Below are 23,796 nucleotides of genomic sequence, written 5' to 3'. Positions count from 1 at the left end.
TTGCCATCGCTTTTTTGGCCATCGCTTTTTTCGCCATCGCTTTTTTCGCCATCGCTTTTTTCGCCATCGCTTTTTTGGCCATTGCTTTTTTGGCCATCGCTTTTTTGGCAATCGCTTTATTCGCCATCGCTTTTTTGGCCATCGCTTTTTTTCGCCATCGCTTTTTTGGCCATCGCTTTTTCCGCCATCGCTTTTTTCGCCATCGCTTTTTTCGCCATCGTTTTTTTCCGCCATCGCTTTTTTTTGCCATCGCTTTTTTCGCCATCGCTTTTTTCGACATCGTTTTTTTTCGCCATCGCTTTTTTTCGCATCGCTTTTTTCGCCATCGCTTTTTTGGCCATCGCTTTTTTTCGCCATCGCTTTTTTTCGCATCGCTTTTTCGCCATCGCTTTTTTCGCCATCGCTTTTTTCGCCATCGCTTTTTTTCGCATCGCTTTTTCGCCATCGCTTTTTTTCGCCATCGCTTTTTTGGCCATCGCTTTTTTCGCCATCGCTTTTTTCGCCATCGCTTTTTTCGCCATCGCTTTTTTGGCCATCGCTTTTTTGGCCATCGCTTTTTTCGCCATCGCTTTTTTGGCCATCGCTTTTTTGGCCATCGCTTTTTTGGCCATCGCTTTTTTGGCCATCGCTTTTTTGGCCATCGCTTTTTTGGCCATCGCTTTTTTGGCCATCACTTTTTCGCCATCGCTTTTTTCGCCATCGCTTTTTTTGGCCATCGCTTTTTTGGCCATCGCTTTTTTCGCCATCGCTTTTTTCGCCATCGCTTTTTTCGCCATCGCTTTTTTTCGCCATCGCTTTTTTTCGCCATCGCTTTTTTCGCCATCGCTTTTTTCGCCATCGCTTTTTTCGCCATCGCTTTTTTCGCCATCGCTTTTTTGGCCATCGCTTTTTTGGCCATCGCTTTTTTCGCCATCGCTTTTTTCGCCATCGCTTTTTTCGCCATCGCTTTTTTCGCCATCGCTTTTTTGGCCATCGCTTTTTTCGCCATCGCTTTTTTCGCCATTGCTTTTTTGGCCATCGCTTTTTTGGCCATCGCTTTATTCGCCATCGCTTTTTTCGCCATCGCTTTTTCGCCATCGCTTTTTTCGCCATCGCTTTTTTCGCCATCGCTTTTTTCGCCATCGCTTTTTTGGCCATCGCTTTATTCGCCATGGCTTTTTTTCGCCATCGCTTTTTTCGCCATCGCTTTTTTCGCCATCGCTTTTTTGGCCATCGCTTTTTTGGCCATCGCTTTTTTGGCCATCGCTTTATTCGCCATGGCTTTTTTTCGCCATCGCTTTTTTGGCCATCGCTTTTTTGGCCATCGCTTTTTTGGCCATCGCTTTTTTCGCCATCGCTTTTTTCGCCATCGCTTTTTTCGCCATCGCTTTTTTCGCCATCGCTTTTTTCGCCATCGCTTATTTTCGCCATCGCTTTTTTTCGCCATCGCTTTTTTGGCCATCGCTTTTTTGGCCATCGCTTTTTTGGCCATCGCTTTTTTGGCCATCGCTTTTTTGGCCATCGCTTTTTTCGCCATCGCTTTTTTCGCCATCGCTTTTTTCGCCATCGCTTTTTTTTGCCATCGCTTTTTTCGACATTGTTTTTTTTCGCCATCGCTTTTTTTCGCCATCGCTTTTTTCGCCATCGCTTTTTTTTTGGCCATTGCTTTTTTCGCCATCGCTTTTTTCGGCTTTTTTCGGCTTTTTTGGCCATCGCTTTTTCGCCATCGCTTTTTTTCGCCATCGCTTTTTTTCGCCATCGCTTTTTTGGCCATCGCTTTTTTGGCCATCGCTTTTTTGGCCATCGCTTTTTTTCGCATCGCTTTTCGCCATCGCTTTTTTCGCCATCGCTTTTTTCGCCATCGCTTTTTTCGCCATCGCTTTTTTTTGCCATCGCTTTTTTCGCCATCGCTTTTTTTCGCCATCGCTTTTTTTTGCCATCGTTTTTTTTGCCATCGTTTTTTTCGCCATCGCTTTTTTCGCCATCGCTTTTTTTTGCCATCGCTTTTTCCGCCATCGCTTTTTTCGCCATCGCTTTTTTTTCGCCATCGCTTTTTTCGCCATCGCTTTTTTTCGCCATCGCTTTTTTCGCCATCGCTTTTTTCGCCATCGTTTTTTTGGCCATCGCTTTTTTGGCCATCGCTTTTTTCGCCATCGCTTTTTTGGCCATCGCTTTTTTGGCCATCGCTTTTTTGGCCATCGCTTTTTTGGCCATCGCTTTTTTGGCCATCGCTTTTTTGGCCATCACTTTTTCGCCATCGCTTTTTTCGCCATCGCTTTTTTTCGCCATCGCTTTTTTGGCCATCGCTTTTTTCGCCATCGCTTTTTTCGCCATCGCTTTTTTCGCCATCGCTTTTTTCGCCATCGCTTTTTTTCGCCATCGCTTTTTTTCGCCATCGCTTTTTTCGCCATCGCTTTTTTCGCCATCGCTTTTTTCGCCATCGCTTTTTTGGCCATCGCTTTTTTCGCCATCGCTTTTTTCGCCATCGCTTTTTTTCGCCATCGCTTTTTTGGCCATCGCTTTTTTGGCCATCGCTTTTTTGGCCATCGCTTTTTTCGCCATCGCTTTTTTCGCCATCGCTTTTTTGGCCATCGCTTTTTTCGCCATCGCTTTTTTCGCCATCGCTTTTTTCGACATTGTTTTTTTTCGCCATCGCTTTTTTCGCCATCGCTTTTTTCGCCATCGCTTTTTTTCGCCATCGCTTTTTTTTGCCATCGCTTTTTTCGCCATCGCTTTTTTTTGCCATCGCTTTTTTTTGCCATCGCTTTTTCGCCAGCGCTTTTTTCGCCAGCGCTTTTTTTTTTGCCACATCGCTTTTTTTCGCAATCGCTTTTTTCGCCATCGCTTTTTTTCGCATCGCTTTTTCGCCATCGCTTTTTTCGCCATCGCTTTTTCGCCATCGCTTTTTTTGCCATCGCTTTTTTGGCCATCGCTTTTTTGGCCATCACTTTTTTCGCCATCGCTTTTTTTCGCATCGCTTTTTCGCCATCGCTTTTTTCGCCATCGCTTTTTTTTCGCCATCGCCTTTTTCGCCATCGCTTTTTGCACAGTACACCTACAGATTTTGTCCAAACATCACGCAAATTGGTACACAGTCTCTCTAGAGCCATTCAACGAAACGGGTCTTTCAGATTTATCAGACTCCATCCTGATTGGTTAAGATTGGCTTCCAAAGTTCTTTTTTCGCCATCGCTTATTTTCGCCATCGCTTTTTTTCGCCATCGCTTTTTTGGCCATCGCTTTTTTGGCCATCGCTTTTTTGGCCATCGCTTTTTTGGCCATCGCTTTTTTGGCCATCGCTTTTTTCGCCATCGCTTTTTTCGCCATCGCTTTTTTCGCCATCGCTTTTTTTCGCCATCGCTTTTTTTCGCCATCGCTTTTTTTCGCCATCGCTTTTTTCGCCATCGCTTTTTTCGCCATCGCTTTTTTCGCCATCGCTTTTTTGGCCATCGCTTTTTTGGCCATCGCTTTTTTCGCCATCGCTTTTTTCGCCATCGCTTTTTTGGCCATCGCTTTTTTGGCCATCGCTTTTTTGGCCATCGCTTTATTCGCCATCGCTTTTTTTCGCCATCGCTTTTTTGGCCATCGCTTTTTTGGCCATCACTTTTTCGCCATCGCTTTTTTCGCCATCGCTTTTTTTCGCCATCGCTTTTTTTCGCCATCGCTTTTTTCGCCATCGCTTTTTTCGCCATCGCTTTTTTCGCCATCGCTTTTTTCGCCATCGCTTTTTTTCGCCATCGCTTTTTTGGCCATCGCTTTTTTGGCCATCGCTTTTTTGGCCATCGCTTTTTTGGCCATCGCTTTTTTGGCCATCGCTTTATTCGCCATCGCTTTTTTTCGCCATCGCTTTTTTGGCCATCGCTTTTTTGGCCATCGCTTTTTTCGCCATCGCTTTTTTCGCCATCGCTTTTTTCGACATTGTTTTTTTTCGCCATCGCTTTTTTCGCCATCGCTTTTTTCGCCATCGCTTTTTTTCGCCATCGCTTTTTTTTGCCATCGCTTTTTTCGCCATCGCTTTTTTTTGCCATCGCTTTTTTTTGCCATCGCTTTTTTCGCCATCGCTTTTTTTTGCCATCGCTTTTTCGCCAGCGCTTTTTTCGCCAGCGCTTTTTTTTTCGCCACATCGCTTTTTTTCGCAATCGCTTTTTTCGCCATCGCTTTTTTTCGCATCGCTTTTTCGCCATCGCTTTTTTCGCCATCGCTTTTTCGCCATCGCTTTTTTTGCCATCGCTTTTTTGGCCATCGCTTTTTTGGCCATCACTTTTTTCGCCATCGCTTTTTTTCGCATCGCTTTTTCGCCATCGCTTTTTTCGCCATCGCTTTTTTTTCGCCATCGCTTTTTTCGCCATCGCTTTTTGCACAGTACACCTACAGATTTTGTCCAAACATCACGCAAATTGGTACACAGTCTCTCTAGAGCCATTCAACGAAACGGGTCTTTCAGATTTATCAGACTCCATCCTGATTGGTTAAGATTGGCTTCCAAAGTTCACAGGAGTGCTCAGTTTCAAACAAAATGCTGCAAATCATGAACACATCGCGTGATTTCCGTGAAATTGTGCACCCACATTCCCACTAGGCCGAGGACGAAATGCCACATGAACAATTTCAACTCAGCCTCAAGGTGGCGCTATAACTGGCCGAAAAGTGTTTTTACCTCTAACTGCACGGATCTGTGGATAACCTGGTGGAGACCTGTGCCCGGAAGGGCACTTTTTCTAGTTCTGATTGTTTCTCCGCCGGTTTTCAGAAAGAATGTGTCCAAGTCTGCAAGGACCTTTACTGTGCTTCACATTTAGTTTGCAGATCAACCACGTCAACAACATCGCTGTGACGGAGTTCACATTCATAATGTAGCAGGGGATTAGTCACTGCTGTTACGCTTTAAAATGAAATACTGGAGGTGCAGTACACGTTCAGAACTAAATGCCACGCACGCACGCACACACAGATGCACACACAGACACACACACACACACACACACACACACACACACACACACACACACACAACACAAGTATGACTATTTACTGTACTAATTTAGGCTAAGTAGCAGCTTCAGGGTAGTCTTTAAAATATCTGCACCCTCCGCTCTCTCTCTCTCTCTCCAACTCTCTCTCAGTCCCCCGTCTGTCTATCTGTCTGTCTGTCTGTATCTCGCTTTCCCCCTCTCTCACACACACAATCATACGCACGCACGCACGCACACACACACACATCCATATTTTATATACGTCAACATATATGCCGCCTGTGGTGTATATGTTTAAATCTTTCATCTGTGCTCAGAGGGGTTACAGTAATCACCATAATAATTATGATAATAATCGTGATAAAAGTATAACACCTAATCAAATATTTATCAGCCTTTATTTCTCTATTTTGTAGAATGTTCTAGTGCAGGGGTTCACAACCACTGGTACTAGGACCCCCCCCCCCCCCCCCCCCCTTCTGGTGGCACACAGAGGAGTCGCACAAAAAAGGTGGAATGAAATATTTATATTACAACAAGTATAATTCTTCTGACCGAGCAATTGGTTGAAATAGGCTATCCAGCCGTGCTGAAATGAGCATGACAGCACACCTTGCAGTAAATAGAAGATTTGAGAACGGATGAATCACATTAGAAATATCAGTGTTGCTGATTAGTGATTAGACAGAGTTTTGTCAGAGCAGCAGCTTTATTGGCATAGGAATGGAACATAAAGGGCAGGTATTGTACTGTATTTTAACATCAGTTATTATGGTGGTATAATTGGAGAGCCAAATATTTTCTGAGGTGGTACTTCAGTTAAAAAAGGTTGGGAACCAATGTTCTAGCGGCATCACTTCATCTCCAACAGAATTATAGAGTCGACACGTTGAATCTTGATAGATCACACTAGTTCACACTAGTTCATAATACAATACAAAAGCTATCCAAATCCATCAGCTCCCACTGCAAAGTATTGGTTTATTGGTGGTGAAATTCAAACTGTCAGGTGTTTGCAATAAACAAACATCAAACGAGGACAATTTAAGTAGCTCAGCACAAAACTAATATACTTGTGGTTCCCCAAAGTCGACACAAAATGCCAGTGACTTTAAATTAGTCTCAATATTATTCAGCCGCTTCATGACAAGCATCTTTAGTACTTAGTAGAGCACTCACTAGGGGTGTAACGATATAGTAAAAGTGCGTTCAGACTTGGATGGTTAGAGCGGCGCGATTACATGCAAAGTCAATGCAAAGACGAGAATTGCGCAAACGGGCGCGGCGCGACCTGACGCAGTACAAACGGGACGAACCGAGGCAAATTTATACATTCAGGTAGTTTACTGTATCGATTTCAACGTTACGTCCGGCTGGGGAAACTGCCCCCCTGTCAGGTGAAAAGAATCAGCTTGGCATAGAAGGAAGCATGAGGTCAATCCACTGCCCCCCCAGGTTGGAAATGGCAGAGGAAGTGTAGCGCCCAGGATTACATTAGATAATTGACACTGGGTGAAAAAATGGGTTGCAAAATCGTGGGATTAAAAAAAAGGGAAAAGCAAGAACCAGAGATTTGACAAAGGATTTGACATACAGGGGTCCTTGCAGTGGCATCAAAATAATCACTTGAACCCTACATAATATTATTTGAAAATAGCCAATCTACAAACTCACAGGTGATCGTGCAAATATGTGGTGGGAAAAAACATATTTTTTAAACGTTTTAACATTCCTTTTTGGGGTTGCCTGGTACAAAATATATTTAGATGAGGGTCAAATACATATTACTTTCAGGGTCCTTGACACAAACACTGATCCAGGGTTCAAGTCAGAAGCTTGTAATCAGAGTTTGGGGACACATGGTGAAGATGGTTTATCGGTCATGTGGAGATATTGCTGTAATCCCCGCTGTCATCTGTGGACGGATTAGAAATATCTTCCTTTAATCCAAGACATTCCTCACATGAAATACATTATTATGTCTGAAGATTAGCATCGCTGTCCAGCATGTCACACACACACACACACACACACACACACACACACACACACAGAGATGTCTCTATGTGTGTTTAATCCCTGTCCGGAGATGTCATACTGATTAGAGTTCTAGACATCTTAAAAAGTGTGCCTGCTGGGGATTAGTGTCTCTGCATGTGCGATGCGTGTGTGCGTATTCGTGCCGTGGTGTGAATCTTCACTGGCCTCAACATTTCGATTCAGTTACGATTCACCTGTAAACGTTTTGATTTGATTACATGATGACATTAATATACTGTAGAAAATCAATCAACAGCTTGGGCTATAAAATACTATAGCCAACGGAGTCAATGCAGAATCGCCACATCACAATGCGGGTTAGAATCCATACTGTACGTTTTCACACACATGTAGGTACGTGCACATGCTGAGAAAATAATAAAAAGTCAGCCCTATTGTGAAAGTTTCATGTGGTAAACGTTAGGTTTGTAAATGCTAGGTTCTTGATCAATAGGTATGTGAATGCTACAAATGCAGCCTCTTCCATGCTACGGCAGAGTCTGTTCTTATATACGGCAGTGAATGCCGTACCCTGAAGCCATCCCTGCAGAAGTCTCTATACTCTCTAGACGGGTGTTACTTAACATCAGCAGGAGTGTATGTTTCCAACAATACCCTGTATGAGGGACTGCCAAGGATGAGCCAGAATGGAGCAGCCAGGAGAATGAGACTATAGCAGGACACTGACGAAGACACAAATAACTGCCAGCCAGCAGGTTGGTGCTGTGGGAGCCAACACATATACTGTAGGCACCGATCAAGAGGACGTCCCACATTAACATATGTGGATGTACTAAAGAAAGACGCAGGAGCACAAGGTATACCAACGAACTGGCCAGATGTATGGAGAACCGGCATGACTGGAAGTCAGTGGAAGCAAAGTCGGAGGGCTCGTCTGAGGACGACCTAGAGAGAGGGGAAAGCCTGGGGACCAGAGCAATCTGCCGGTGCAAAAACAAATGGCCCTGGGCATATTATCCACGCAGTGATATATTCTGGCCATGGGAGGCCAGAGGAATGCTACATAGGTACAGTACTTCAACATTGGTAAACCTATACGCATGGTCATAAACATTAGGCTTCACATCACACTGAGTCTACTGCATCATTTTAGTCTGTAGAGTCCGGTCTTTGTATGCTACGTCTGGACTAGGAATTGGCCTGCGCACGCACTCGCGCAGTAACCTTAAACGGTATTACAGCTCCCAGCGTGCGTGCGTGCATATCCAGTCTAAAAGGTTAAATTGGCTTTAAAAACAAGAATAGGGAAAGTAATAATTGCCCACAAAAAAATATTAAATCATGCACGTACGTACGCAACTACGCACAAATTGATATGTACACACACACACATGCACGCACATACTTAAACAGAACTTTCCAGGAGAGGAGAGGAGAGGAGAGGAGAGGAGAGGAGAGGAGAGGAGAGGAGACATTGTCGTCTCCTGTGGAGAGACACAGATGCAGGTTGACAGTAATGGAGAGAGTAGTGTGTGTGTGTGTGTGTGTGTGTGTGTGTGTGTGTGTGTGTGTGTGTGTGTGTGTGTGTGTGTGTGTGTGTGTGTGTGTGTGTGTGTGTGTGTGTGTGTGTGACTGTGTGTGTGTGTGTGTGTGTGTGTGTGTGTGTGTGTGTGTGTGTGTGTGTGTGTGTGTGTGTGTGTGTGTGTGTGTGTGTGTGTGTGTGTGTGTGTGTGTGTGTGTGTGGTCACAAGCGCACGCACGCGCGCGCGCACACACACACACACAGGATGCTGTGTGTGCATGCACTTCCACTTCTTTTTGCACTTCCACTTCATCTTCTTCCGTCATCCCCTTTTCATGTCTCTCTCCACGGTTAAACACTGGAAGCATCACCCCCAGCATCACTGCTACACCAGCATTGATGCTTCTCTCTCTCTCTCATTTTCACGTGGATTCCTTGGATCATGACTTAACTCCCCATATTAGGCCACACACGTTGCAGCCTATGACTACAGTTTGCATTTTCTTCAAAGGATCCCTGGCTAATAAGCCTTGTATGCCTTAATGCATTAATTATAATATAATTGCCCTCTATAACTAACATTAAAAACACCTTAAATATTTTATTTATTTTAGAAATAGCTCATCTTTTACTCAAGCGGGACAATGCCCGTCGCAAGTTGATGATGTCACTTCCTGAGGTTAATATGAGCTTTTTTTGCACATACATTCCATCATCATCATTTTTCGACCGCAGTCGAGATCATTCCATATAGGGCTGGACCACGCATCGACAAATTACATTCAAGGACCACTTCACCACTTTTCAACCTATCTTCATATAATAGGTCCTCACTAATAATCATGAAGAATTTTTTTTTTTCCTAATCGGTCTGTGTCTCATAGGAGGGCTGTGGGCAGTTCAGAAACCGTCTTCCAGTGACATCATCGATGGGGAATACAAGCTAATAGAAACTGCAGGCTTTCTAGTCCTGAAAAGTTGCAATGTGAAAATGGAAGCCATCGACATCGTTCTCACAATAATGAAAATCTAAACGTTTTTGTAAAGAAATATTGTTTAAAAAATAATCTGCCTAATGATGATATCACTGGAAGACGGTTTCTAAACTGCCCACAGCCCTCCTATGAGACACAGACTGAGTAGGAAAGAATCGTGCCATTTTATCATGATCATTAGTGAGGACCTATTATATGAAGATAGGTTGAAAAGTGGTGAAGTGGTCCTTTAACTTGCGCCAGGCTTTGTACCTCTTGAGTAAAATTAAAATTAAAAACAGTTTCTAAACTAAATGAAATGTTTAAGGTAGTTTTTAATTGTAGTTATAGAGGCCAATTATAATGCATATAAGGCTTATTAGCTAGGGATCTTTTTCAAAGCTTCAACTTTTTGCTGATTCTCCTACACAATTTGTACAAATCTCACACAAATCAGTACTCTGGAGTCATGACCACATCGTCCGATCATCATCACATATTGAGGGGCTTATAACAATGCAGAGCCCAAAGCAATTTCACAGAGACTTAAGGGGCGCCGCAAATGCGACAAATGCCACTGCCACTGTCACTTCTCACAAATGTCAAAAGATGGTGTTTACAAATTTGGAATCACACATTGTGCGACCTCTAACACACCTCCAATACAGCTGCCATTTGTTTGGCATTACAAATGCACGTCTTGTTTCTGTATATATATGCACTCATTTTAGCATGCGTGGGTGCTTGCGTGCGTGTGTGCGTGCATGCATATGAGTGAGAATGAGTGAGAGAGAAAGACTGTGTGTGTGTTTCTCCAATACAAGCATCTTTAATTAGAATATTTCTGTTAACTCAGCACCTACAAGCACAACACACACACGCACACGCACACGCACACACTCACACACACACACACACACACACAAAAAGGCAGTTTTCAGGGAAACAGTAAACTCCTGAATCAGCGACACATGGGGTCATCAGTGACTTCCAGGTGTTTCTAGTCAGCCTTTTGTTTCTGGAAACAATCACACTGATCCAGGATCAGTTCCTTGCTATGTCAACAAACACTGACGTACTGCTCTATAGACGAATCCACGGAGGTGTGGCCTGGGTGCAGCCATAGCTGAGGTGTGGCCTGGGTGCAGCCATAGCTGTGGTGTGGCCTGGGTGCAGCCATAGCTGAGGTGTGGCCTGGGCGCAGCCATAGCTGAGTTGTGCAGTACCATTAAAAAAACGTAGGTTGCTGTGTGATGATGTGGTGCTCAAACCATTTCATCTCAAGGTCCCCCAAAATGATATGTATTTGGCCCCGACCCCCCCCCCCCCCCCCCCTCCCATCTCACAATATTTAATTCCAGGGACCCCCTGAAGCAAAGATTTAAGTTGAGCTGTTCGCTCTAAAAGGATACTGTATATTCGAAGATGAGCTTTTCCCCTACAGGGGATGCACACGCAAATTAGACACACCAACGGACCGACATGCGGAAACAACGGTCGGACATGCGTCGGACATGCGGTCGAACATGCGCAGCTCCTCGACTCCCTCCGTGCTTGCGGTTAGGGTTAGGCTAGGGTTTGAATAACAGTTTTAATAACAGTCGGACCAATATAGTATGTCTAAACCAGGGGTGCCCAAAAGGTAGATTGCGAGCTACCAGTAGATCACAAAGGCTGTGCAGGTATAGATCACATGGCATGGTCATAAAATATATTTAATTTAAATATGAAAAATCGCATCTGCCACTTGAATTAAGGTGACTTGATTGACATCTAAAAGGGCCTGTCAGCTCAAACACACAATGCAATACTTTGTGAGTGTTGAAACAAACAAAACCTACCAATTCCATTTTTCCCCTATTTCCCTTTTGTCTCATGTCTTACTGTAGGCTACATGTAACTATTCCAAAGCCCCCTCAGGTACATTTTTAAACAAATATCAGCAATGGGATCATCATTCTTTTGGTGGGTAGATCTCGCTGAGCTTGTCATTTTGAAAGTGACTCTCAAGTCAAAAAGGTGTGGTCACCCCTGGTCTAAACTAAAGCCTGTACACTATCTATAGATATCAAGCTCTCAGGCTATACAAGATTCAATTAGATCTATAGAAACTCACACGATACAAACTTCAATGAAATCTACAAATGACATAGAGATCTTATAGATTGGCTATTTTCACTGGGACGCCAGGTTTCAAGTAGCCTGCAGGGATCAATACCATTTTCGGTTTCTAATCCGGACTTGAGCAGAAACATTACGTCATCAGGCGGCCCGGAACCCACGACCCGAATCAAGCACCTGCATAAAATGTGTTTGCAATAAATGTTTTTTTTTTTTTTTTGTATAATATTCATCATCGTAGCACTATGTGGGGAACAAAGACAATGTGATGCCAACCGCAACCCGCCTTTGTTCTCTAAACCGGATCACACAGCTGTTAAATACCAGGCTTTCCTCCGTGAGGTTAGGGTTCAAGAGGTCAATAAATAGGTTGATCGTAATGCCACTTCATGGCACTGATCTAGGAACTGATCCTTATAAGGTGGGATTTGAAAGTTGACATAGAAAATGATACGTGTGTGTGTGTGTGTGTGTGTGTGTGTGTGTGTGTGTGTGTGTGTGTGTGTGTGTGTGTGTGTGTGTGTGTGTGTGTGTGTGTGTGTGTGTGTGGCGGTGCTTTATTGAATAGACGGAAGGAAATGGGCGCAACCAGATACAGAGAAAGAGAGAGAGAGAGAGAGAGAGAGAGAGAGAAAGAGAGACGCTAAAATTCACACCAGCAACAGCAGTGATTTCTCTGTGTTTTTCCACTCAACTGGACAACGTACAAAACATCTACAACCAGTGTTCCGGGGACCACCAGTGGTCCTTGGGGGGGGGGGGGGGGGGGGGGTGGTCTTGAGACCATAAAATGGCATGGGTCCACTTACTGGAGTATTTCTGTATTTTTTTAATCCACGAATTATGCACTAATTCCATCCAATCAGGAGAGAGAACTGGGAAACTGGAACATAAGCTGAAAAATGGTTTTTAATTGGTTCTTCTATCCTGATTGGATGTCATGACATTGGTATCCTGGCATGAAAAAGTATTTTCTGCTATGTTAATTAAAGATTTGGTGAAACAAGGAGAAGGGGGTCTCCCTGTTACTGAACAAACACTCTATTTATACGCTATGGCAAAAATGACTATGAGAACTATAGCAATGATCTGAATACATTACATTTAACAAACAAAGAAAAATAAATCGCTTACAGCACCTTTAAAAGTAACTGAATGACACAACTTAATCAACCAAGAATACATTTGGGAGAATATTCTGCACTCCCCTCTGCACTCCCCTGAACAATCACATTACAGAGTTACAGTGCTAGACCCTCTGCAATCACGCCCGTCTCCTAACTCTGTGTTTCCCAAAATGGCTTCGGGGTCCCCCTTTGGGGCTCCACTTCGGGGTCTCCCTTTGGGGCTGCCACAGTGGGGAGTGAGGCTTTCTCTAATCCAACTTTTGCATGTTGAACAAACTCATAACTTGCCATTTGGGATAAAATTCTAGTCAAACTCGTGAAAATAGGCAAACATCGGTTATTTTCAGTACTAGTCATATGAGAAGTAGGCTTCCTATATATATATATATATGGGCTTAAGTGGGTAACATGTTTGAGCGTGCGTGCATGCGCGCGCAGCGCGTGTGTGTGTGTGTGTGTGTGTGTGTGTGTGTGTGTGTGTGTGTGTGTGTGTGTGTGTGTGTGTTTTACGATGAGAGAGAATAACTTTGAAGCAACGATTACACACTCATGAAAGAATGTTCTGTCTCTCTCACACACACACACACACACACACACAACTCTGCATGGGATCTTTATAAGTCTCAAGAGTTGTTCTGCATAGTGTCATGATGAGAGCGAGAGAGAGACAGAGAGAGAGAGAGAGAGAGAGAGAGAGAACACAGTCTTACGATTGAGAAAGGCCGCCATAGGCAGACCTGGCTCCCAAGAGAAGACAGAATATGCACCCACTGCACAGAAAACGAGGTAGAGTCTCAGCTACACTTCCTAACCGTTAGGGATGGGTCCGATTAATCGATTAATCGATTATCGTTGATAGGACCCGAAATCGATTATGAAAATTAATAATCGATAATCGTTTTTTTTTTTTTTTTTTTTTTTTTTTTTAATGAAAATCTGTTGGAAAGGCAATATTGTCATCCAAACAGGACAGGGCTATAGGCCTACCAAAGTGTGCCTGGGATGTGTCTGTGTAGCTGCATGACTGAGAGGAGTGTGAGTGGAGATTGATTCCAATCAAGATACAGGTTTGGAGGATTTAGCAGGTGTTGGGAATTTACCTAATCAGGCCTAGGCTGGGGTTGCTATGGTGATCAATTGGATCAACAGTGGTCCAGGGACCACCAGTGGTCCTCATTTAAAAGATGGAGTTAGTAACCAAATGGACCCTTATTAACTCTCAAGAGTTACAATTATTATTAATCAACTACATCAGGGGTTCCCAAACTTTTTTGACTTAGGTACCCCTTGGGGGGAAGATTTTTTTTTATTTGTAGGGTTCATAAAAAAAAAAAAAAAAAAAAAAAAAGCCCCCCCCCCCTCCCTAAAATTCGATTAATCGATTAATCGTTAATATTGAATTATACAAATCGATTTTCATTTTGGACACATTTACACATCCCTACTAACCGTATGCCCACTCCCACTGTACCAAGACATCAGAGACATACATACGAGGTAGAGTCTGAGCTACACTTCCTAACCGTATGCCCACTGTACCAAGACATCAGAGACATACTTCCCATGGATACAATCACCCAAGGAGAGTTCGTACAAATGAATGCAAAAACATTGAAATACTGCTGTCAACTTTCAAAAGTATAAAGCGTCTCCAATATGGATGTACAGCTATCTCTGACAGAAGATGCACAATCTTTGTATAGTTTCACTGTAAGATAGTATTACTCAAAGTGTCAATGTAACACAGCTCTGCCCAGGCGAAAATAAATATATTTATTCCATACTTAAGTACACTTTTAGCACAGAAAGTATGTTAAATGTATACTTGTAGTGTCTCTAATCATATTAATAGTACATTTTTGCTAAATATAATATAAGTGAACATAAATTAATTTGTGATTTAGCACATTTGTGATAAGTGCACTAAATGAGAAATATATTTCAAATAGTATGAAAATATGCTTTCCATGAGTGCATTCATTTTATGTTTACTTTTGTCTAACTTAAATACATATAATCACAAATACATTTGTGATTATTATATTTGAAGTACTTTATCAATATATTCACAAGTTCTCCTGAACATGCATTTATTGTAAGATGTACTTTAATTATAATAATTAAAAATATATTGGTGATTATTATATTTTAAGTCCATTAGCAATATATTCATAGCAAGTTCTCCTGCACCTGCATTTATTGTAAGATGTACTTTAATATAATAATTAAAAATACATTTGTGATTATTATATTTTAAGTCCATTAGCAATATATTCATAGCAAGTTCTCCTGAACATGCATTTATTGTAAGATGTACTTTAATATAATAATTAAAAATACATTTGTGATTATTATATTTTAAGTCCATTAGCAATATATTCATAGCAAGTTCTCCTGAACATGCATTTATTGTAAGATGTACTGTAATATAATAATTAAAAATACGTAAATAAATAAAATAATTCTGGACTATTTTTTGCAAGTAGAAATTAATGCGGGTCTTAGAGGGTTAATATTGTTATTATTACATGGATTCTGATGTGAGCTAAATAATGCTGTTGCATTTCCATTGTGCCATGGCTCCACCTAGTATGATACGTGCACTGTATGCACAGACGGTGACGTCACTGACGTGACGCTGCGTGTGTGTTTGTGTGTTTGTGGGATTGAGTGTGTGTGTGTGTGTGTGTGTGTGTGGGTTGTGCTTAAATAGCCAATGCGAACTGTCTAGTGTCTAATCGTAATACTTAGGCAGAAACCAACTATTGTCGAAGAACAATGTTGATGTAACTGAGTTCACTGAGTGAGCTATATTTTATATACAGAGATTTAGAAGGAGTAAGCTAAATCGTGAGGCGACAATTCCTCTCCTTCCGTGTTTCTCTTCTCCTGCGGGAGATCAGATTCAGATCACAGCAGCCAGAGGGGGAGGGACTGAGAGCTAGTTTGGGCCTATTAGAAGACAGGGCAGTGTTGCAGGTTTGCGAATTGTAAGCGAGTTGTAGTGTGTGTAAGTAGCGTGGTTAAAGGCCTTGTTTCTGGGCCTGTTGGGGCAACAGCATAGGCAACAGTGTTTAGTGTTCCGTGTAGGGAAGCCTCGGGGGTGTGTAACCTCGCCTCACCAGGCTTTCCACCGCCTCGGAGGAAAGCCTGGTCTCTGTTTCAAAAGTCCGTATGATCCGGGCTGGAGACGGATGATATGGTTACGTCATGTTGTAGTATTGTTTTGTAGTCGACAGACAGGAACAACAGGCGGCGGCAACTTCCTTTTCCCTCTCAATAAAAGCTCTCGTAGCCTGTAGCTTTTATTGAGAGGGAAAAGGAAGTTGCCGCCGCCTGTTGTTCCTGTCTGTCGATTTCTTGGGACTACAAAACAATACTACAACATGACGTAACCATATCATCCGCTCCCGCGACGGATCATATACCGAAATGAAATGGTGCCCAGGCTAGGGGGTGTGGGTGCTTGGGGCGATAGTGTTTGTAGTAAACAAATGCATTGCCGGCGTGAGTGTGGAAGGGAGGCATCTTTGGTGGCAGTGCAATGACCATTGTTTGGCGGGTGGTGTTGAGTGTTGGCGATCGGCGCGATAGGAGGAGATAGCGTTGCAACACTGCGAAGGGTAAGTGTGTGAGTGTAGTGTGTAAGATGGTGTTGTGGGTGTTGCAGTAGTGACGTAGCTGTTGTGGCTTTGGGTCCCTTTCCGTGTGTTGGGTACAACTTCTCACTTGTTAAAAAAAAAAATATATATATATATATATATATATATATATATATACAGCCGCGTCAACTCCGTGGGTGCAGAGGCGCAGAAGCACCCACGGGCAAAATAATAAGCCAATATCAATATGCAGAATATGCACCCACTGTCCTGACTGAAATGTCCCTTCCCCAGTGGTCATGTTTTCATGCACGTAGTCACTGTAAGTCACATGGTTGGGGGCGCTTGGGCCAGATAGGTGTTGGGCCGCCGCCCATGGGCATTCAAATGCTAATAAGGTGGCTTTTGTTCTGCTGCCAGGTAGAGAGTATAAATGTTGCATACAGTACAGTTAGGGCTGCAACTAACGATTAATTTCATAATCGATTCATCGGCCGATTATTTAAACGATGAATCGATGAATCGGATTATGGCACCTTTTTGCAATTACTTAAAAAAAATTGCTTCAAATTATTTTAGGCATGTTATAACTAACAATAAAATAATAACAATAAAAATGAATACTCATTCAAAATTAATATTTTACCCCCTTTTTTTATCCAATTTGATTTCATTGCCATTCCTACTTGTAATGATACTGTAATCTGTAATGTTGACCGTGTATAGCTGACTGTCTCTTTCCATTTCTATCTCTGGGACCCCAATTTTTATTTTTTAATTTCTATGGTAAAATCAATTGTGAGTCCATTTGGTTCCATTTTTGCACTCTCTGTTACAGACCCTTTAGGGTCCACTTGGTTTACTTCCTAACTATCTATAATGTAGCTGGAACTCCCACTATGAGAACCACTGTCCTACACAGTCTGTGTGGACACGCACGCACACACACAGTCACACACACACACACACACACACACACACACACACACACACACACACACACACACACACACACACACAGTGCACACAAGTTACAAGTAGCATGATAGGGGAAACCGTTCTTATAGCAGCCATATTGGCATGTTCTCTAGGGTCTAGGCTCTAGTATCACATATTGCTAAAGTTAAACAGCACTGAATAAATCATTAAGCAAAAACGTTCACTTCACGGAGATTTTTGCCCTGTGCCCACTTCAATGCGCTGCTGTGATTACACAGGTGGAACAAATGAGGAGCTAACGATCGTTAGCAAGCTACACTGCTATAGTGCTCGTCGTAGACAGCCTGCAAGCTCACAGATTCAGACATTGTGGAGCATTTTTTGTCATAAGACAAACAAATATGGACAGTGGCCGTGCTCACAAATGCCATGTTTTGGGACCTGTTTGGGGCATTTTGCAAGCAGATCATCGCAGCCACAGAGCTGACGCTCTCCCTCTGTGTGTGTGTGTGGGGGGGGGAGACTGAAGTTAGTTGGGAGAGAGAGGGGTAGATGCGGACCGGGCGCTCTGGTCACGTTCAAGACAATATTGTGGGTGCGTTTGGAAATGCACACCGGGAGCGCACTCGCCTATTAGTTTGCATTGCACAGTGCGCTCAGTGCGCTATTTCCGAACGCGCCCTGTGTTGTGTTTATACCGACCCGTTGCATATTGTTCGTTCAGCCTAGTGCCGTTACGGAACGGTAAAAAGAAAGCAGCTTTACGTTACATTTTAATGTTGGAAAACACCCGCGATAATAATCGATAAGATAATTCGTTGGCAACGAATTTAATTATCGATTTGTATCGATTTAATCGATTCGTTGTTGCAGCCTTAAGTACAGTACAGGATTTATTTCCATTTGACTACGATGATGAAGCCACCTCCAGCCAAGAAGAGATTCGTCCAGTCCATGCTACAATTCGGCGGCGCCGCCGCCGCCGGCTAAAACACACCCTAACCAGGGCTCGACGCTTAGCATTTTTCCAAGTAGCACGTGTGCGCCTAAGTTGAAAAATATAGTAGCACACAAATTATTTTAGGAGCACGATGAAAAGTTATCAAATTATGTGTTTTTGAGGGGCGCTAGCCCCTCCTATATACAGCTTTAGTCCCCAAACGTCTCAATATTTTCCATTGACAATGATCGGAGAAATTAGGTCAAAATTCCAATAATTATGACGTAAATTAAACCATGATGTATGATGATAAGAGTGCCCCTCACTTCACACAGGTGTGATTCTTCTTTAATAAAGTGATATGAGGTAGGGGCAGGCAATATGACAAAATATTATATCACAATATATTTTCAGAAATGATCACAATATTGATATTCATCTGGATATCATATATTTTTTATATAATCTATATAATCAATTTGTTTTTATACTGATAAACTATTAGTTTGGTATGCAGAATTGTAGATAGATAGATAGTCAATTCATTTTATGAATGGATGGACAGACAGACTATCTGTTTTTATCTTGCTGTTCCATCATGTGAGTGTGACATTTAGACAGTGCAGAGGCTACTCAATGGTGAATTAGTATGGTAACATTCTCCTTGGCTCTGTCTGACTGCTTCAGTTCAGACAGAACATCGGACATATAGGCTACACCTCGGCGTGGTGGAAGGAGGTGGTGGGGGGATCTTTGCCTTTTTTACGTTGCTCGTTATGCAGGCCAGTGAGGCCACTGACTAGCTCTGGTCCATAGCTCTAGTCTAATGCGTTGCATTTAGAGTTATGGACCTGAGCTAGCCACTGACTAATAATATATCCAGCCAGGTCGGTCATTCGTATTGCGCTGCGCAATAGCATTGAGGTGCTAAGCAAGGGTTGTTTTGGTATACCAATCAATCAGTCTACTCCATGTGCGTGTGCACTCTTTACGTGCGCGGCTGCACGCTGTTTCACCCACGTTTGGTTAAAAGTTATATCAAGTGATGTTTTAACATTACAAACTTTCTAAATAACTTTAGTATTCAACGTGTCGGGGTCCTAGCAACTCCTTCTGTCTTCTGTGCTACCCTGCTGCGTTCGCTCCGCTGCTCAGTGAGGAAGAGAACTGAGTAGCAACACAGGGAGGGGCGGGGCGGTGGGAGCAAAGGGGACAGATCTCCAAATGAACGCCGCATTGAGCCTCGACACGTTGTTAGCTTGTAGCTCTGCTCTTTTTGGCGAACGACACCGCCGTTCAGAAATATAAATTTAGGTATAGAACCGCGACTATAGAATGTGCACTTGCTGTAGACAGAGACTTCTCTTTATCACGATTCAATCATGTAGTCGCACCTGTGCGACAAATTTAATTTTACAACTCGCACGGTGATATTTTTTGTCGCAAATGCGAGTACCTAGTCTAAGGCTGCAACAACGAATCAATTAAATCGATACAAATCGATAATTAAATTCGTTGCCAACGAATTATCTTATCGATTATTATCGCGGGTGTTTTCCAACATTAAAATGTAACGTAAAGCTGCTTTCTTTTTACCGTTCCGTAACGGCACTAGGCTGAACGAACAATATGCAACGGGTCGGTATAAACACAACACAGGGCGCGTTCGGAAATAGCGCACTGAGCGCACTGTGCAATGCAAACTAATAGGCGAGTGCGCTCCCGGTGTGCATTTCCAAACGCACCCACAATATTGTCTTGAACGTGACCAGAGCGCCCGGTCCGCATCTACCCCTCTCTCTCCCAACTAACTTCAGTCTCCCCCCCACACACACACACACACACAGAGGGAGAGCGTCAGCTCTGTGGCTGCGATGATCTGCTTGCAAAATGCCCCAAACAGGTCCCAAAACATGGCATTTGTGAGCACGGCCACTGTCCATATTTGTTTGTCTTATGACAAAAAATGCTCCACAATGTCTGAATCTGTGAGCTTGCAGGCTGTCTACGACGAGCACTATAGCAGTGTAGCTTGCTAACGATCGTTAGCTCCTCATTTGTTCCACCTGTGTAATCACAGCAGCGCATTGAAGTGGGCACAGGGCAAAAATCTCCGTGAAGTGAACGTTTTTGCTTAATGATTTATTCAGTGCTGTTTAACTTTAGCAATATGTGATACTAGAGCCTAGACCCTAGAGAACATGCCAATATGGCTGCTATAAGAACGGTTTCCCCTATCATGCTACTTGTAACTTGTGTGCACTGTGTGTGTGTGTGTGTGTGTGTGTGTGTGTGTGTGTGTGTGTGTGTGTGTGTGTGTGTGTGACTGTGTGCGTGCGTGCGTGTCCACACAGACTGTGTAGGACAGTGGTTCTCATAGTGGGAGTTCCAGCTACATTATAGATAGTTAGGAAGTAAACCAAGTGGACCCTAAAGGGTCTGTAACAGAGAGTGCAAAAATGGAACCAAATGGACTCACAATTGATTTTACCATAGAAATTAAAAAATAAAAATTGGGGTCCCAGAGATAGAAATGGAAAGAGACAGTCAGCTATACACGGTCAACATTACAGATTACAGTATCATTACAAGTAGGAATGGCAATGAAATCAAATTGGATAAAAAAAGGGGGTAAAATATTAATTTTGAATGAGTATTCATTTTTATTGTTATTATTTTATTGTTAGTTACAACATGCCTAAAATAATTTGAAGCAATTTTTTTTAAGTAATTGCAAAAAGGTGCCATAATCCGATTCATCGATTCATCGTTTAAATAATCGGCCGATGAATCGATTATGAAATTAATCGTTAGTTGCAGCCCTAACCTAGTCGCACTGTCGAGCCCTGACCCTAACTAGTCCTTAATATCTCCGGAAAACCCACCAATAAGCCCTTATCCAACACAAATTAACAATTTTTTCTCAAGCCGCACAATTTCACTGGAGCGCAGCGCTTATATGCACGCAGACAGCACATGATACAGGCCTACGCATGTCCCGTCCCAAACACTGAGGACAATGAGGAGGTAAAGTAAACTTGTTTATAATGTGGCAAGAAAAATATATTCCAATTACTTTTCGGTGTGCACTCACCATGAATCCAAGCAGAGGTCCTCACAAGTATAGCGGCCCGTGAGCAAAAAGTTGATATCTAACTTTGGCTATAATCAGCCAAATCTCAACCGATTGGTATAATTCCAAATGGTATACACTCAATGAAATTTATATTTTCCATTTTATAAGTCATAGAGCCAGAGAAAGGAGAGATATGGTAGGGGAAGCACTAACCCCTGTTAGCCATGCAGCCTATATGTTTCATGAGCTGTGGTGGCTTGCACTCTCTCAATTAGGGATTTAGTGGTTAATTTCACTGATGTGTACAACCTTTATTCAAATAGTTGCAAATGTATTAATTAAAAGACTGAGCATGTATGTTATGTTTGATATAAGGCCAAACCTCAAAGAATATATTCAGAGTATACTCTTCATTAGCAAACTGTAAATAAAGTACCAAACGGAAGAAGAAAAAAAAACGTTTTTCCCCAGGGGGGGGGGGGGGGGGGGGGGGCTGCACCCACCGCCGTTATAGGAACCTGACGCCTCTGTATATATATATATATATATATATATATATATATATATATATATATATATATATGGGCATAGTGGTGCCTTGGCCCTCGTAGACAGAAAGTAATTTGGTGAACTTTTCCACTGATTATTAAACAAAATAAACACACACACACACCCAGTGGTTATATGGGGAGGAGGACTGATGATGGATGGGGAATGTTTTGTAGGAAACTTGGACACCAACATCGTCAGAATGAAGCACGGTTCATCCTTCGTTGCCTGACGGTGTGGCGCGTCGAAAATAGCAGACCTATATACAACTGTCTCTACGACGGTCGACCGACGAGCTGCCTATATGCGAGCTTGGAGATCTGCTATTTTATTATACGTGCGCGCGACACCGTCGTGCACGGGAGCACAAATCACAGGAGAACACAGAACACAACTAGGCTCGAGGAACGGAGCGCGAGACAACTTTATCGGCATGCTATGCGGCGAGAGACACGTACCGGGCGCGCGAGCGGTTGTTGTATTAATGAAAAATTTCACTCACAGTGACTGTGTGTTAATTAACCTCAATTCCACACCAGACTAAACAGCAAAACCAATGAAAAAAGCCCTCGTTAATTCATCAATAAATTCATTCATTAGTGCATTACTCGATGCCAGCCGCCCGCCCGCCGGGGATAATAAAACAAGAGGGAGGAGAGGAGAGGGCGAGCGGAGAAGTTTCAGCAGATGCGAGCCGAGACATTCCGTTTTAAATGTCCAACATGCTCCCAAACCAAAGTAGCTAAACTATAGGCGTATTATACATACTACTTGTACACACAGTATTCTACTAAACAACAATAGTTGACAGTACCATAACCTCATCACTGTCGTGTCCTGTTTTAACAACTCTGACTGTCTGAGAGTGAAGGTATGCTATAACCAAATGTTGAAATGTACCCGGCATTTGGTTACATTCGTACACTCTCAGTGACTCAGTCAATTACAAACTTACACACATAATACTATTACTACAGACAGACAGTAGGCTACAGCCTGAGTGTATGCGTCACTTGTCATAATAATGAACAACAGGGCGGAGAAGTCGTGATTGTATTTCTTAAAACTGTTCTGAATGTCATGTATGCAATGTCAGAGCAGACTACAACACATGTAACACAATACTACACAAAACAGCACTATTAGTAGTCCTACACAACAGTGGGAGTCAGTTTAATGACAGTATGGCTATAAATAAAGGAAAAACTGAGAACACAGCTGGGGCGGAGAGGAGAGGAGTAGAGTAAGAAAGGAATGACTTTCTTTCTCTCTTGTTTATCTTTGAACGTGACTCCAATAAAAGTAGAAACGCACTATTTTGACAGTAGTTACACGCAGGTAGTAGTAGAAGTTCTTACCTTGGAACATGTCAGATCCTCGCGCACAGACGGCCAGTAAAACCAACACAACACAAGTTCTGGGTCCGTCCATGCCATACCGGACCGACGGGAGTCCCAACCCGAACCCAACCGAATCACACAACAAAAGAACCGAACCGAACTGAAACTGAACTGAAGTGAACTCCAGTGGACCAGAAGTGGACCACACCAGGAGGGAGGGGCCGGTAAAGTAGAAACGGGTCCGAGCCTAGTAGGAGAACCGGGTTCCTGTCCGTCCCTCTTTCTGCACGAGACCACAGTGACTCCTTCTGCTGGGTACCGATGTTCTGACGTCACACACACACTAATATCTGTCTGTCTGTCTGTCTGTCTGTCTGTCTCTCTCTCTCTCTCTCTCTCTCTCTCTCTCTCTCTCTCTCTCTCTCTCTCTCTCTCTCTCTCTCCTAATAAAAACTAATTGGACAAATTAACAGATGGTGATTCATTAGTTGGTCTGTCTGTCTGTCTGTCTGTCACACACACACACACACACACACACACACACACACACACACACACACAAACACAATTTTACTATACTTGTGAGGAGATCACATTTTTAGGATGGCAATATGAATGTAATTGTATAAACTGCCCATTGAAAGCCATTTTCG

The 23,796-nt window shown here is 42.9% G+C and overlaps 1 protein-coding gene across 1 annotated transcript in view; it reads right to left on the bottom strand.

Annotated features, from left to right (window-relative positions):
- The window catches only part of LOC310868025 (receptor-type tyrosine-protein phosphatase mu-like), a 167,688-nt gene extending 144,277 nt beyond the window's left edge, over nucleotides 1-23,411 (bottom strand). The window contains 1 exon segment of the mRNA XM_083778229.1: nucleotides 23,162-23,411. Coding sequence (XP_083634355.1) covers nucleotides 23,162-23,234 — 73 coding nt within the window. The 5' untranslated portion in view covers nucleotides 23,235-23,411.
- Between the last annotated feature and the right edge of the window lie 385 nt (nucleotides 23,412-23,796).

Source organism: Protomyctophum parallelum (assembly GCF_964188405.1).
Source record: "Protomyctophum parallelum genome assembly, chromosome: 12".
Taxonomy (NCBI): Eukaryota; Metazoa; Chordata; class Actinopteri; order Myctophiformes; family Myctophidae; genus Protomyctophum; species Protomyctophum parallelum.
This window is presented reverse-complemented; position numbering and strand designations above follow the sequence as displayed.